We start from the raw sequence: 15,587 nt of genomic DNA on the forward strand, positions 1-15,587 counted from the left end.
CCAACCTTTAGTGGACAATCTGCTCCACCTCCTGAGCCTCAGCCAGAGAAAATGTGGATGAACATGTGTGGGAAGTACTAAAGCTGGGAGGTAGTTAATTTCTTTTTTTTATATTGAACTTATAAAATCATACATACAAAATTTGCAAGAGGTTTAGCAGTAATCATGCAAAGGTCTCAAATACCACCTTTTGGTTCAGCTTTCCAGGGTAATCTGGTGTGATAGTCTTTGTGCACTGATTATTTTACTAATGCAATGACTGTTAATTGTTATGTAAGCTGCTGGTCATCTCTGGGATTCACTAGGGATGCATACACAGATCAGCACATCTCTTTTTGACCTGAGTTCAATTTTATAAATCATTTAAACATTAAACATCAACTAAGCAACTGCAGATTTTACCAGAGAGCTGTTTATTGAAATTCACACATATAATACTACTGTATGACACCAGTGAATAAATAGTTTAAATCATTTGTGATTAAGCACAGAAGATCTAAGACAGGACAATCAGCTGTCTGAAGAACAGCTTGTATTCCCAAACCAAAAGCACAAACTTGAATGAGATCTGTTACATAAGCCTTTTAAACTGAGGACTGAATGAATCTCAAAGATGCAGCCAAGAGTGATAAAGAGGCATGAAACGCACTTTCAGAATCAATTACAGTGACAGGAGTGAAAAATGTAATCAATTAATCATTAGCTCCCAGATGGGCAGCAACATAAAAGCACCTTCGCACTATTTCACACAACTTCATTTACAGCTATTAACCGTTAGAATCATAGGGAAGCATTTAAACAGAAAGCTGTGTTAAAGTTACTGAAAAATAATTCTTTGCAGGTTTTTCTCTTCTATTTCTCTTGGATCACTACTTTATTGGATAAAGGACAGCTTTTTTCACACTCAATGATAATAGTTCTTAACGTGTTTACATATGTCTGAATCTGTATATGTGTTTTGCACTAGCATTAAATGAATGTATCAACAGTTTTTTTAAAAAGGAAAAAAAAAATCTCTTTTTCTCATACGTAATCATGGTGAATTTCACATACAAGAACAGTTATTTAATTGCCCATTACTCTGACTCACAACTTCAAAAAGATTCTCATAGGCACTGGAACCTCTGTACACATACAAAACACCATGATGTGTAATGCAACTCTATATCCAGAAAGTAAAACTTACAATAAGTGCAAAAGATTTTCTAAGAAGCGGGGGGGGCATGTGTCGCAGCTGTGCATGTCAGAGGAGGCAGCTCATGTCGTCAAATGCAGTAACCTCACATCGTGTCCCTGCCGCTGTACTGTCTGCACTTTTCCTGTTGCTCTGTTAAATGGAGAAGACACAACTGTAAGACTCAAAGCACTTATCTCAAGCTCCGCAAAGGGTACATGGATACACAGATGCACGAGAGAAAGGTAACAGGAAAAGAAAAGGATCAGTCTTTTATCGCTGTCAACAAAATTTTGGGTGTGTGTGATCTGCATGATTACATCAGAGCTCTCGGCAGCCAAGCTGAAAAAAAGTGGAAAAGGCTTCCTTGGTCTGCTTCGTGAAATATGAATGAGACGGTTGCAGTAAATCTTTCCTGTGTGTTGAATAATATTTAGACACTATCTCAGGTTAATATGAATCCATATAATCTTTGCATGTTGGTAAATAAATTCTTCCAATTTGAAATATGAATGATTATTTTTACATGTACACGCAAAATAGGTTCATCCAACCTGTTTCATTTTCTGTGAATTAATGAAAACTTCATATTTTTTGATTTCAGGACAGCCTGGTGACCACCTATCTGACCCATTGTCCTCTGACAGGAGCTACAGGCCACAGGAATCATAATGCCAAGGCCTAAGTCAGTGCAAACATGTAAAATGAAATCAGTCCACCACAATTTTGCTTTTTGCAACAAATGCATCCTTGTTGCATCTACTAATTTTTATATATATTCATGAATCTAATTGTTTACATTCAGTTGTATAAGACTGATACATACACAGATGCATAGTGTTATAGTGGACAATATGTTAAGAACTTTAATGCACTAAACAATAGCAGCTCTCCTAACATCATTATATTTTAGTACGGTGACAATAAGGCTTTCTAATTTTTTTTATTTTAAAAAAAGTACTCCAAAAAGAAAAGATACTGATTATACGCTGCTGAGAAAAACGTCACAAGTAGCACAAAGAGGTCATTAAAGAGAGTAACAAAAGTGACTCGTTTATACTAATACTACTAATGATTATTATCAAAGAAAAAAATGTTTATTTAATTTTAATATCTATAGTAAATATCTATAAAATATTATAAAAATATTTATAAAAGAGAAAAAATGGGTACTTTTTTGTAAATATAAAAAAATTATTCAACAAAAACATCACATCACAGTATATACTTAAAGCTTTGCACTGACCTGTTCTGGCTGCTCAGAGACTACAGAACAAGTTTTCTTACCTAACAGGACTTGCTCAACTTCTTCACTCTCGTCTACAGCTACAGGTTTGAGCAGCAGGGCGAAAATCACAGCAACGCCTATCACCTGTGAGAAAAAGCAGACAGCACAAGAAACGAATAGTGTTGCATACACGTTTGCAGAAATTTCAAAAACAGAAACAAACTATAACATTCTGTAGAAACCCAAGTATCTTCAAATACATACATCATCTCAGAGCGTGACATGCAGGAAACACTTCAGATTATCAGCCAAGCGAATTGACTTTAAAAAAAAAAGGATTTATTTTACCCACCTTTAGAGGCTGCAGAATAAAGATGCTTTCGAAAAGGGAGAGGCCCAGAGACATGACCCACTTGATGGACTTCTCCTTGCCGTACTGAAAGCCGTACAACAAGGTGAAGAAAGTTGAAATGCCGCTGATGGACAGCAACAGGAACCAGCCTACAAACACAAACCACCATGGCAGCCAACAGCCCAGGATGGTCGTTGCCTTCTTCTTTTGCTTCTTCGCAGGAGGTGGGCTGGGTCGGGACGAGATGGACAGAAAAAACACACGCATGACGTACCAGTTCAGTATAATAGCACAAATAGCTCTGCAAATATTTTTGTCTCACTGGCAGTTGGAGTACTGACCAGTAGGCCAAGTGGCTGCTGAAGACCATCTCAGTCTTGCGAACCAGTGCGTTGGTGTAGTTGAGGGCCTGCTGGTACTGGTCTAGAGTCGCAAAGTATCTGAAATCCAGTTTCTCCAGGCACATCAGGAGATGACAGAGACTAGCTAGGAGAAACTTGCTGCAGTACACCAAGTGATGGTCGCTCTCACTCTCTCCTGAGAAAGATTTATATTCAAACATATACATAAGAAGGTAGTTACATTTCTCTTGAAGTTACCTCTTTCTGAGAAGAAAGGTAACACTACTGTCACACTACACAAGGCAGAAAAGTGCTGCTGCTTGGCCTGATCAGACAGAGGAGAAGTTATTTGCCTAAAACTCAATTTGAATAAAAAGAAATAGGTCCTAGCAGTGTGCTACATGGAAATCTTTAAAAGACACATCTGATGGTATTGATGTTTTTTTCCTGACAACATAAAAAAAAGAAAATAAGCCTTAAATACAAGCGTCATGTTTCTCAGCACTGTTGTTTCTTTGAGATAGGTCTCCCTCTGTGAATACTGACGTCTGAATCATAAAGTTGTGCCGAGCATTTGTTAAAGGTAAAATGTGCACTGCACAGCTGCCTTAGTAAGAAAAAGAGTATAATGGTTAAAAAATGCAAGTTTTTAGATTGTTTGAAATAACTGTTGATGGGGTGAGAGCAAGGAAACAAGCGTTCACTAGCCTTCTTATTGGTTCTTCTCAGTTAAAGTAGCAACAAACTGCTGTATTCATAAGCTTATGCATCTTATGTACTCTTTTATTAGTTTAAGATCACTAATAGTATGTTGCTTATGTGTATTCATGTTAATTTGAGTATATTATAAACATTTTATCTGTCTCTTTTTTCTTTCCTTTGCTGAGATTAAAGTGAATGAAATAAAACTACCTTGCATGTGCTGAATTAATTCATTCAACCTGTCCAAGGCCGAGAAGAGATCAACAACGGACTCCAGTCTGTGCATCTCTAACATCTTGTTTCTTGGGCTCTTGCTCGCCAAAAAAATGATCTGCTCTACATCCTGTTGCAGGGAAGAACAACAAGTACTAAATTATACATGAGCGGTGCACCGTTTCACTGCATAGATAAGTATGTAATAGCAAAGGAGAAGCCAGAGCTACACGGACTATGACATGGACTATATTCAAAAAACATCTCAGGCTTGCGGGTTCTGTGATGAGTACGGGTCATCTGACAAATATAAACATGTAACGCACCCTCAGCACAGTCGGTATGTTGACTATGGGGGGTTTCACGTTCTCCTCAGGGTCAGCTTTTTTAGATTTTGGAACTATGCGAGGTTTGATGCTTCGAAAGATTGTGATGATGAGGATGTTGATTGGGAACATGAGGAGACCGCACTGCACGCCCACCATGAGGTCCTGCCAGGTCATCTTTATTGAACCTGGACAGACACAACAAAGGACACGGTGATGATGATGTGAAGCAACTAATACAGCTCCAGCTAATAACACCCAAATAAACAGCTGCAAACAGTAATGCAATGTTTTACTGCAGGGTTCTTTCTCAGTTGATTTTAACAGAAAGCTGTGTGCGACTGTTTGCTCTCTGACCTCGTGGAATCAACTTTACATTATTTCAGTTTGAATATTGAATATCTATCCATACAATAGAAAGGTGTGACTAAAGGTCACATCAACAGAAGATCCAAGTGCAGAATGTAAAAACTCAATAACACGTAGATCTGCTAAGAAAGCAGCAGTTTTAACAGTGTTTGGCCAGGTGGAGTTAGTAAGGTTCTGAGTTTGGTGCACATCTGGATGCAAATGTGTTGTAGGTAATTATTAAGAACCAGTCATGTTCACCTTTGGCATGCAGCCTTGGTCCTAGATACAATCGCTTGTGAGCAGTAATCCTTATCCAAACACTGCTAATATTAGCACAAAGAGCAGGTTCCCCTCCTGAATTAAACTTTGTTGTTTGATGCTAAGAAACAGATGTAATCAGTAATCAAACAATAATCTAAGACTTTGTAATCACCAATTGAAAAGAGTACTGTTGAGTTTGGATCCACAGGGATGTTCCAGAAGGCGATGTTGATGGCCATGGTACAGAGCAGAAGGCACATGCAGCAAGAAACCCTCTGGGCACGTGTGAACGGGCTGCGTGAGGGAGGATCCACGATGGACACCCAGATGTGTTCGTCTCTAAAACCAGTCGATGTCCTGGTCTGGAAAATGTTCCTGAGAGAGGACAGAGAATAAATAATATCTTAATGTGAGCGATGTGATGAGCAATTTATTTTCAGCAGTGTAAAGGGACTCTAACCTGAAGCTGGCAACCTCGTTGACTTTTGCAGCATTGAAGGTTTTCTTGGTCATGCCGTCTCCGCGCTCAGAACTCAGCCAGCATTCACAAAAGAAGTGCCACATGTGTCGCGTTTGGAGGTCCTGTACAGTCATTTTGTTTATGTACCTTTAAAGAAAAAATATACAGAAATGAAAGATGACACGTTTAACATTTACCTAAAGAATTAAAATCATGGTAATAAAAAGCAACTTTGCAAACTAGGAGCACCAAAACAGAAAAAAAAGAATTCAGTTATTTAACTCGCCATACCATGTGAAAGAAACACACACCAGACGTCATTAGTAGAACCCAAATCTATATATTCATAGCCACACTGTAAATCATACCTTGCTTTATCATCTATTTTACTCTAAATAGAGTCACAGTTAACAAAATGAGCATTATATTGCATTAAAGGAGACTTGAAACGAATAAATAAGAGCATAAACCCATCAGGAAGGTATTTAAAGGCACGTTTAAGTACCTTAATGCACCCCTCGCTTTTGACTAGCCCCTTACCTGTATAATACCAAATCAATCCAAGTATAAAAAAACACACAGCTGTCTGTGTAGTATAGTAGTCTTTAAATAGTTGCCAGCTTTTCAACACGTATGAGAGAAAACATTCTCATTTCTGATGAAAAGCACTTCATCCTGATCTGACGTAACGCCAAACGATCTACTTTTTGCTGCTCATGTCCTTACCACGATGGATGACCTCCAGAGTTGTCGTGCTGCAGCCTGATGGTCTGCACTTCACCCAGTGGGAAGGGTGTGGTCAGCACGAAATAATCGACAGATCCTCTCTCAAACACTGGCTTCTCTGGGTCTATGAGAGTGTGTACGTTACTCTCTGCTTCTGAGCCAATCAGCTTCACTGTGACCTGCGGGAGAGCACAGCATACCGATGAAGTGACCCAGACTGTATATACAGTACTTGAAGGACCGCACTATTTTTGGCCATGTGCAACAAACTGTGAAGACTTGACATAACCGGTGACCGAGGTTTCTAGAGTGATTTCATATGTAATTTCAAACCGGCTTCCATTAATTTAAGCACCTTCCCTCTTCTTGTAGATATAATATTAGTGCTTGACAAAATAATGTTAGGAAAACACAAGTTAACAATATTCTTTGACATGTAGTCCTTAGGAATTTCTTTCATACTTCTTCATTTATAGTTATCATAGTATTGTTGTTATAGTGAGTGACTCTGTCAACCTATCCAGTAATCCAGTGTCAGTGGGAAGTTGTGAGTTGGCTGTAAAATAGTCTTATTCATTAAAGACAGGTATGTCATCCTGTCTGAAAACAACACTAAGATGCCTGTCTGAGCGTTGAATCGGGTTTGTTTTCTGTAATCATCTCTTATCCGCAGTGATTGTGGTTTATAGTCTTCTACATGTAGTAAAATTTAAATGAGCCTATCCTTTAGGGAGGCGCCCATATTTACATAGTCCTTTTTCCGATGGCCGTGTTTGCTTCTTGTTTGCCTAAATGGAACTTTTTTTTTTTCTTTTTAACAAATATATTGACTTGTTTTAAATGTAAATGTTCCTTATCAACTAAATTCCCACTATAAACTGAACTGAATCCACTGCCTGTCTGTAAGGTAGTGACTGTCAGTGCTGCATGATACTGCAAATTTTGGTATCAATCTGATACCGTGTAAATACAGGGCCAGTATTGTGAAGATCGACACTTTGCAGGGGAAAGCAATGGGTCATGATGTATCAGATGAGTCATCATCAATTTGCAAATTCTAAACACATTTTAATGACCACTACAAACTGTGATTTGTACTTTTCACAAAACTTAGTTAATGCAACAAAGCAACGCTTCTCAGCTTTTTGTGTATTTTGAAACTGGGACCTGGAATGTTGATGTGTCTCTAAAGCTATATTGTGCCATCAGCTACAAATAAAGACGTGACCATCAACACGAAAGGCTTCAGAGATTAATAGAGCATGTTTGAGGTATATTTTTCATTAAAATAATATTTAACACAGTTCAGTGGACTACATACTGAACTTAGAGGATACAAGAAAAGTATCAATCCTATTGTGATAGTATCAATAATACTAATACCAGTGCTGGTATTAGTATTATTGATACTAAGCGCCTTGAGATGACTGTTGTTGTGATTTGGCACTATATAAATAAAACTGAGTTGAAATGATATTTTGATTCATCTGCCCATCTCTGCTGTCAGTGGAAAAAAGACTTACATTGGCACTGGTCCCAGCATTTCTGCGGCGTCCAGTTTGGATGCCGATCAGGTAGCTGTACTGTGCAGCTGGGTGATTGTCCTCCAAGAGTGTCATCTTTCTCTGATGGTTCAAAAACGTACAACATTGTGATGTTAAATAACATGAAAATATACATGCAAAAAAAGGCTGGATTTATGAAAACTGGCGGGAGACAGGCTGACCCTTGTGCGTGCCCTCCGGTCAGCATAGCAGGCCCACAGCAGTGTCATCAGGTAGAGTCCGAAAAATGCACACAGCAGGGCCAGCACCACATAGTTCTGATTCACAGTGGCAAACAGCTCCGCAGTGCGGGATATGTCGACGTAGTTTGGCATCACAAAGAAGGAGCTCCCAAAGATAGTGAGGTGATTACAGAGACACTGCGTTTGGTACGGAGTGCTTTCTTTCCCCACCTGAGGAAAAACACAACACATGACTGACTGGTACTCACCTATGCTAGAATATTATAGTGCATGCAGAGCCAAATGATCAGATTTTATCCAGGGGAAAACATACCATACAGCCTTCGGTGCTCCATTTCTTTGCGTCTGTGTTCCAGTACAGGCACTTGCTCGTAAAAGTGGTGATCTTCAGGTTCATGTCTGGCTGCCATTCAGAATCAGAAACTCTTGTATCAATATACCAAAGCCCAGGAGTCTTTTGTAACATCTCTGGTGTTATCATCCAGCGAAATCCCTCTAAAGCAAAAAAGCAAAACCCCCCGAAAACAACTTAAATATACTGCATAAATAAGTGTTTTTGCTATGATCAGTACATATAAATAATACCAGAGCGAGGTGTGGCCATTCTAGTGACCTAATTTGACTTTGCTGACAGCTACCTGTGCGGTTCAGTACAGTTCTGTTGCTGTAGTTTGTGTTATTAGGAGGCCACCCATGAGACAAGAGGAGAACCAGTGACACATTCACATTGGGCTCCACGCCGAAGAAGATCGTCACATTAGGGTCTGAGACATTGAGTGTAGTCACCGATTTTGAGTTTTTCTCTAACACGACAGTAGTGTTGATCAGAGCTGCAGCATTTGGACGAGCCAAAAAGATCTGGTGAAAGGAAGGAAAGAATTTGTGGCATGAAGAAAAACATCTTATTTCAGTCTGTGTGCTGAAAAACAGGTTTTAAAATTAAATATTCAGATGTTTTTGTTTTAAAGCAAGCTTCCTAGTATTAACCGACCCATCTTGATTCATATTTAATCGGTTATTTACTAGTTACATATTAGAAACTATTAAAACTATAAACCAGGCATCACTGAAAGCTTTACTGTACTTACACCTCCATTCTTCTAACTGTAGCTACACTAAGAATGTAAAAGTCACCTCCTGTGACAACTTACATTTGAAACAATTAGCAAATGAAGGAACTGCTGGTATTCCTTATGCAAAAATTAAATAAAACAAAAAAGTAAAACTATGACCTTAAATCGTGTTATTTTAGTAAAGTTAATTGACACTAATCACGATGTTTAAACAGTTAATTATTAACGTCATGTTATTGATACATACGCATATAATTGATCTCATCTAAGTAATTGTGCCTTTGTGCTTCCAGTAGGTTATTGTGCACTTTCATACCTCCCGGTACTGGTATTTTCAAAACTGACAATAAAACAAGATTTGTGATTAGATTTTTTTTCTTAATTTTTCTATAGCTGTGATGTCACTTTTGTAATTGCGTTGGGTGTGTTGACTGTGCAGAGAAATTTGATATTGGCAGGTGTGTTGGCAAAGAGGAGTTCAAGAAGACAGCATGTTTGGAGTACACTGAGGATGAAGGCTTGAAAAACAGTATGTAAGTTAAATGACTAAACATTATGAATTTTTGGACTTTGTATGTGATTATTTTGAACCGTTTTTATGTTGTTTGTTTTGTTTTGTGGCTTCATTGTCTGCGTAAGCATCTCAGCATGTTTATTATGTTTTGTCTAATTGTGTATTTATTTTTGTTTTTCTGTCTTTTTCTACTACAACTGCAAGACACTGCAATGTCAAAATGTCCACTGTATAATGAATAATGTCGACTGAGCTGTTCTCATACAGTAAGCAGTAAGTTGGCTGTACCTCCACCATCTCTGTCAGGTTTGCCACCTTAATGTCCTGCGTTCCATCACTAAGTGAAAGGCTGCACACACTCCCTGTTATGTTGTCTTCAGATGGATAGGGATTTTCATTGAACGTAGTCATCTAATAATGACAAATGCTCAGTTAAACAGGCTGTGGATGTCAGCAAAGATAAAAACACTAATGATGATAACACACACACAGACTCAGACCTGAGAGATGATGTTGTTGTAATTATTAAGCACTGGTCCAAGCGCTGAATTTGAAGGGAGCTTAGCGAAATTGCCAACTTTTTCTGAACCCAGCACTGAATTGCCAATGTAAGCAGGTTTTTGTCTGATGGAGGGGGAAATTAATTTCATATGTAAAAGTTTTTAAAGCAGAGGCAAGTGACATTTTAAAGCAAAATACCCACGTTTTCTGATAAATGGTGCCCAGTGGGTATTGCATGACAAATTCGTTCTCTCTTGATAGCAGGTTAGCAACTTTCATAAAAATCTTAAAGACATCTCCAAACAAATCCTGGAGAAGAAAAAACATCATTCCAGTGTGAGAGCTGAAACAATAACAGAGACATTTATGTTGCTGGTGATGTAGTTACTTGAACTTACTTTAGGGTTTGGGTTGTTTTTAAGATCGCAGTTTTTCAGTGACAGACTCAGGATGGCACTGCTGCAGTTGAGGATGTGATTGAGTGTCTCGGTGTTTTTCAAAGCAAATGAGACGTTCAGTAAGTCAACACTTTTCAACAAATTACTCACGAATGCTTGCTTTTGGAAGAAAAAGGAGGGAGAATTTAGCACAGCATGAATATAAAAACATGAGAATAAAACAGTAATGATGACAATATGGGCATATCAATGGAAATGTAGCAGCTCACAGAGCTGGAGGGAATTTGGGTGGAAAAACCTGATAAGATATTTTATTACACCTCACCAAAAATCTCACTATGAAAGTAACTCTCCCGCTTGCTGGAGAAATTGTGGAAATGCAAATGCAAATCACTATCATATTTTCTGGGACTGTCATGTTATTAAAACTTATTGGAAGGGAATACATGCAGAAATACAAGAGACATTTGGAAGATATTTACCTTTGAAGACTAGAGGAAATATTAGTTACATTAATGGAAACAGAAACACACTCCCTACATGCCTTTTTTTTCCTTTGTATTTTTTATTTATTTTTCTGTTTTGCTTCTTTTTCTTTTTTCTTTCTTTTCTTTCTTCTTCTTTCATTCTTTTTGTATGGATATTTTAGTTGTTTAAATACAGAAAAAAGGAGGAGGATGTAGTAACAAATTGCTAAAGTTGATGGTATTGTACAGTGATTCCTAAATGTCAATTTAAAAAAATAACAGTACAAAACTAAAAACAGTAATGATGAAAGTGTTCTTGCTTTCGTAAATAAAGGTACCCACCCTGCTGCTATTTGTCGGTTGCCCTGGTGTCACGTCCATTGTATTTAGTACTCTGTCTGCATCCTGTCTCAGAAACAAGGGACAGCTTTTAACTCTGGGGTGCTTTTTATAAAATAAAAAAAAATATTTGCAATTCAAAGCTCCTCATAATTTATAAAAAAAATATGTTGATATGTAAAATGATTTGTCTCACCTTGAGAAATATGTTAATGTTTAAGGTTTTCAAAGCGTTTTCAAGGATTGTTAGATCGTCAAGGTTTGGAATTAAATCTGAAGGTAGACCCCTTTTGTGCCCTGGAATCAAAGAGTATGTGATGTTTAACAAGGTCCAGTAAAAAAAAAGAAAAGAAAAGGGGGAAAAAAAAGCGATACAACACTAGATTTATGTCATTTAGGGTGTTGAATAAGAAGACACAAATAAAGTGCATTCTAACTTACGAAGTTTGGTTGCATTGCTGGAAATTTCGGTACACTGCAAAGAAAACATGAACAAGGTGGACAATATGAAAGCTGAGTCTTGGAGGCTTGCATGGCTTATTACTGCCTGTGAAATTTATTTGTCTTACCTTTGTGTTTGAGGGAGACTGTAAACCTTTAAAACACAAAGTTATGTTATGAATGAAAGAGCACAAATGAAGAATGAAAACAAATCTGGTTAGGTTAAAGCTCGGATCAGAAAGCTTCACGTACTGTGGGTGCAGAGGAAGCCTCTTTTCTTTTTACAGTCAGACGTTACGAGCTGGAGAGGATTCAGCTTCATGTATGTGCATGAGGTGTTTTCTGTTGAAAAGAAATGGCATTAGGAAAGGTTAGTTTTTGAGACAAAGGTTTAACAACGAGACAACAACTAACAGGGCTGCAACTGTCAATACACGGCAATTATTTACAAATCAATAATCTATAGGTAAAATGTAAACAGATGATCCCAGAAGCCACATAAAGCCATGTGTAAAGTCTTCTCATTTCTTGCTTTATGTAATTAAAAACACACATTTGAATGATCATAACACAGGTGGATGGAGCAGATTTTCCTTTTTGATCCTGGCAGTGTTGTGGGAATCTTGTGAGGCAAACATCTAATCGTAGAGATAATCCTTCAGGTACGGAAACTTATTTCTGCCACCATAAGTTAAAATTTTGTATTATTATCTAAACATTTTGACCTTGAAATTTCAAGCTGTTTTCTCAACGCTTGAGAAACACAAAAAGTTTTCTTTGTTACAGATGTGGAAACAAATTTCTATATTCTGGAGACATGGGTGTAAAGTATAAAATATATAATCAAGGAGAAGAGATATCAGCACAGGTGTTCATTTAGTTTTGAAGGGTTTCATTTCACAGAGATTTCCTTATACCTTCATTCCTTGTCTACATCTACTTTCACTTCTAGACAAGAGAATATGCGCTCTCCCACAGCTGGACAATATGCAACCAGGCTATCCTCGAACCCTCTGCTGAAGACCTGCGGTTAGCTCATCGAGCTTTATTCAGGCTCTACCAAGCCTGACTCGTCTCACCCTCCAAAGCAGGCCTCGCATAAAGACGGAAAGTAAAAAAATCTTAATCCCTCACAGCAAATAGTGTTGGAAATCTTATTGGGTAATTTATTTATTGTGATCTGCAAGTTTGTCTTATTTTATGACATGAATCTTCTTTAAAAAACAAAACAAAACAAAAACAAAACAAAGCATTTACACACCCAAGGGAACATATTCAAAAATATTTAAATTCAATTGCTGCTGGTGACATGACAAAAATTCAAATGAAACCCAGCCTTTTCTCAGCACACAAACGTCATCAGCTTCTCTTACGTTTATGTCAATTTATTGTAATGTATAATTATTTCTTCTTAACGATATAGTGACCTGAACTTACTTTCGGGTCTTGGTTGATTTGAAAATGGCAGTATTTCAGTGAGAGACTCATGATGACACTGCTACAGTTAGTGAAGAGATTTGAGGGTTGTTTAAAGCAAACAAGACATTCAGTCTCTTTTTTAAGATTATTTTTATGGCATTTTGATTTTTTAGATAGTGGAGCAGTGAAGACAGACAGGGAAGTTGAGTGAGAGAGAGAAGGACTTACTTGCTCACACAGTGGGCTAAACTGACAATCGACATTCAGTATCTTATTGCTTGCCAACAAAACTATTGTGATTAAACCATTAGCAAACCCCCCCCCCCCCCCAAAAAAAACAACAACAAAAACAACAACAACAAAAAACAAAGCACTGGTGATTGATCAATTCAAACAGACAATTATTACTTTTTTCTTTTCTTTTTTTCTCAACGTCTGTCAGACATGCCTTCACTTGAAAACTCACAGGCCACAAAAGCACAATAATCTGTGCAACAGAAAATAAAATTATGGCACCAAAATGCATGTTGTGTTTGTGTATTTTACTTACTATTGGTGGATTTCCAGTTATCCTCTCCAACTGTCTTTTCAAGCCACCATGTGTGATTGAAGTTGGTGTTCCAGTCTCGGGTTTTGTTGTCCAAGAAGATTTTGGTTGGGTTGTTCATCACCTTCAGGAGCTCTCCTCCTTGCTTTTCACAGCTGCTCCTAGCCTGGGAATAGGTTTTCGGTTCTCCAACAAACTCGAAACATACATTTCTGAAAACAAATTCACAGTTTGCCGTGAAGTTGTTTCTTGGACAGTTCTCGGTTCTTTCAGCTACACACAGAAATCCAGCTGAAATCCACACAAAGACAGCTGTCCGGAGTACCGTATCCATTGTTATTGTTCTGTGGAGAGCACGAGCGCTTAGTGCTGCTCGAACTGTGGCTGGAACAGATACTGAGCAAGGTCACTTCAATCCATCACATGAAAATCAGAGAGCTTTCTCCAGAGAAACCCTGCATATGTTCTTAATACATTAGGAAAATCACCTGAGACACTCAAACAAGATGCAAACTGAAGGAATCACTCGGTGTCATTAAAGGCCAGTCAGGCTGACCTTCTAAGAGCAAGGACAATTCCATTGTTTGATTTGCAGTTAACAGTAAAAACACTTTATTCCATTACAATGACATTTTCCCCCAAAATAATTCTTGAATCAACGCTTGCCTGTCTGCATGTTGACTTTCTGTGAGAAGCATCTTCTTATTAGTCGTTTGCATTTTCTTTTCTTTCTTTGTCTTCTTTTTGCTTTAGCTGTCCATTGTTATGATCCCTGTAGTCTACTATTGTTCAGTATTACCCTGTTGTTATCAGAAGTTATGAAGTTTCATTGTCATATGCACAGTGGAGATAAACACAATGGTTTACAATGTACAGTGAAATTCTTATTTTGTCAGTCTCCCTTCACACAAAACAATTATAGCATTCTAATAAAAATAACAATAAAGATACAAGAAATTTACAAAGGAAAGCACAAGTAATAAATATGCAAAAAAAATTTAATGAGTTTAAAGAAATGCCTTGAGCTAGTCTGGAAATATATCTGTCCCAGCAACAGCAGAATATAATAATTACAGTAGCAGTGAACAGTAGTGATGGGGTGGGAGAGGGTTGTGCTGACATATTCAGGAGTCTGATGGCCTGTGGATAGAAGTGAGAGTCTTTTAATCATTCATTTCAGCCTTCTGTACAGTTTACCTGAGGGCAAATGTGTGAACAGGCTGTGTTGTGGGTGTGTATTGTCTTAACAACCCTGCTACTGTAAAGTGATGTACTGTGCAGTTTTTTACCACATGCTTTCCTGAACAGTGTACATCTGTAGAAGTTCCTGAGAACTTTGTGCAATTTTTTGGGTTTTTTTCAGTGGGAAAAAAATCACACTGGTGGTGTAGAAGTCTGACAAAAACTGTATGTATCAAATATGATACACTAGGGGTTAAGAGGTTAATACTCAATCAGGTCTCTCTTCTTAAATTCCCTGCCTATTCCCTGTCTAAGGCATTATAGTTAACTAATACTAAACTAAAAAAATTACTTAATTAAATAAAAAGAAAAATTAGACTTTTGAAAAAATAAAATAAAATCAAAAGAGTTTGGTGAATTTGGAAAACTAAAATTCAATTAAATTAAATTAAAATGAGGAAATATCCTGAGTTTTATTTCTTGTTAGTCTGGTAATAATTTTATTACAGTACACCTAATGAGGCTTTGATGAACATGTTTATTAAGACTGTGTACAACAGACTTGAAATCTCCAGTGTTAAATTAACACTAGAGAGTGTCTATATGGGTCCACACCTCTGAGTGTTAAATACAACACTGTTGAGTGTTAAATTAACACTTTTGACAGTGTTATATGTTTAAAAGTAACCTAGTCAGTTTTGAAGATTAACAATGGCTAACACTGAGCAGTGCTGATTTTCTAACACTGGAAAATAACTCAAAATGTTAGAAATATTCCAGTGTTAGAAAATCAGCACTGCTCAGTGTTAGCCATTGTTAATCTTC

General features: G+C 37.5%; 1 protein-coding gene across 1 annotated transcript; it reads right to left on the minus strand.

Moving 5' to 3' along the window:
- Window positions 1-396: 396 nt before the first annotated feature.
- pkd1l3 (polycystic kidney disease 1-like 3) lies at window positions 397-13,979 on the minus strand. Its single transcript, XM_040011291.1, has 23 exons — window positions 13,584-13,979; window positions 11,867-11,956; window positions 11,743-11,768; window positions 11,615-11,648; window positions 11,370-11,470; window positions 11,177-11,239; window positions 10,368-10,526; window positions 10,172-10,278; window positions 9,969-10,092; window positions 9,757-9,879; window positions 8,520-8,739; window positions 8,195-8,376; window positions 7,861-8,091; window positions 7,658-7,759; window positions 6,135-6,313; window positions 5,409-5,555; window positions 5,121-5,323; window positions 4,337-4,524; window positions 4,008-4,140; window positions 3,096-3,291; window positions 2,755-2,983; window positions 2,462-2,546; window positions 397-1,327 (listed from the first exon to the last, which is right to left on the minus strand). The coding sequence occupies exons 1-23, from the start codon at window positions 13,912-13,914 to the stop codon at window positions 1,281-1,283; spliced, it is 3,300 nt and encodes a 1,099-aa protein (XP_039867225.1). The 5' UTR covers window positions 13,915-13,979; the 3' UTR covers window positions 397-1,280.
- Between the last annotated feature and the right edge of the window lie 1,608 nt (window positions 13,980-15,587).

This window comes from Simochromis diagramma, unplaced genomic scaffold (assembly GCF_900408965.1).
Source record: "Simochromis diagramma unplaced genomic scaffold, fSimDia1.1 OVJJ01000603.1, whole genome shotgun sequence".
Classification (NCBI taxonomy): Eukaryota; Metazoa; Chordata; class Actinopteri; order Cichliformes; family Cichlidae; genus Simochromis; species Simochromis diagramma.

What these genes read in the sequence shown, in the direction of transcription:
- pkd1l3 (XM_040011291.1), bottom strand. Translation starts at nt 13,914, where the DNA reads ATGGATACGGTACTCCGGACAGCTGTCTTTGTGTGGATTTCAGCTGGA. An exon ending in AACTGTACTGAACCGCACAG is followed by an intron (nt 8,377 to 8,519) that starts GTAGCTGTCAGC and finishes TTTTTGCTTTAG; the next exon opens with AGGGATTTCGCTGGATGATA. An exon ending in ACATACCGACTGTGCTGAGG is followed by an intron (nt 4,141 to 4,336) that starts GTGCGTTACATG and finishes TCCCTGCAACAG; the next exon opens with GATGTAGAGCAGATCATTTT.